The following is a 496-nucleotide window of genomic DNA, read 5'->3' as shown; positions in this document are numbered from 1 at the left end:
GTCCCCTTTGAGCCTTCAGCCTTCACCCGTCTCTTCCTCATCCTCACACCGTCACCTCGTTCTTACTCCCAGTCCGCAACCCCTGAACGCCTCCTCCTCCGGGGATGAAGTGCAGCTGTTCGATGGTGTTTTGCCGTTTGCTGGCGAAAGCCATCCGCCGAGCGTTGGGGTGGCCTCCGACCGTCCCCGCCGTACCTCCGCGGCCCCCGTGGGGGTCCCAGCCGCCGTGCATCCCCATCCCGGGCATGGCGGCGGAGCTGCGCTCGTGGTCGTGGCCCGACGTCGGGTGGGAGTTCATCTTGATCATGTGGTGGCGGTCCATGGACGGCGTGGCGCAGATGTTCTGCTGCGACTGGGCCTTCTGGTGGTGGCTGAGCCGGCCCATGGTGGGGAACATCCCGGTCCCCGCGCCCCTTTCGACCCCTCCCGAAGGTAGACCCATCGTCATCAGCCGGTCCTCCAGACGGTCGGGGGAGACCAGGAGCCGCTCGTGGGA

At 66.9% G+C, this 496-nt stretch overlaps 1 protein-coding gene across 1 annotated transcript; it reads right to left on the bottom strand.

Annotated features, from left to right (window-relative positions):
* LOC106512753 (protein shisa-6 homolog) lies at positions 1-476 on the bottom strand (the record flags this gene model as incomplete). Its single annotated transcript, XM_014001300.1, is given in 1 exon segment — positions 1-476. A coding segment is annotated over 1 exon segment (405 nt). The 5' UTR covers positions 449-476.
* Between the last annotated feature and the right edge of the window lie 20 nt (positions 477-496).

Source organism: Austrofundulus limnaeus, unplaced genomic scaffold (genome assembly GCF_001266775.1).
Source record: "Austrofundulus limnaeus strain Quisiro unplaced genomic scaffold, Austrofundulus_limnaeus-1.0 Scaffold12063, whole genome shotgun sequence".
NCBI lineage: Eukaryota > Metazoa > Chordata > Actinopteri > Cyprinodontiformes > Rivulidae > Austrofundulus > Austrofundulus limnaeus.
Note: the sequence above shows the minus strand (reverse complement) of the source record. Positions and strands in the feature narration are given on the sequence as shown.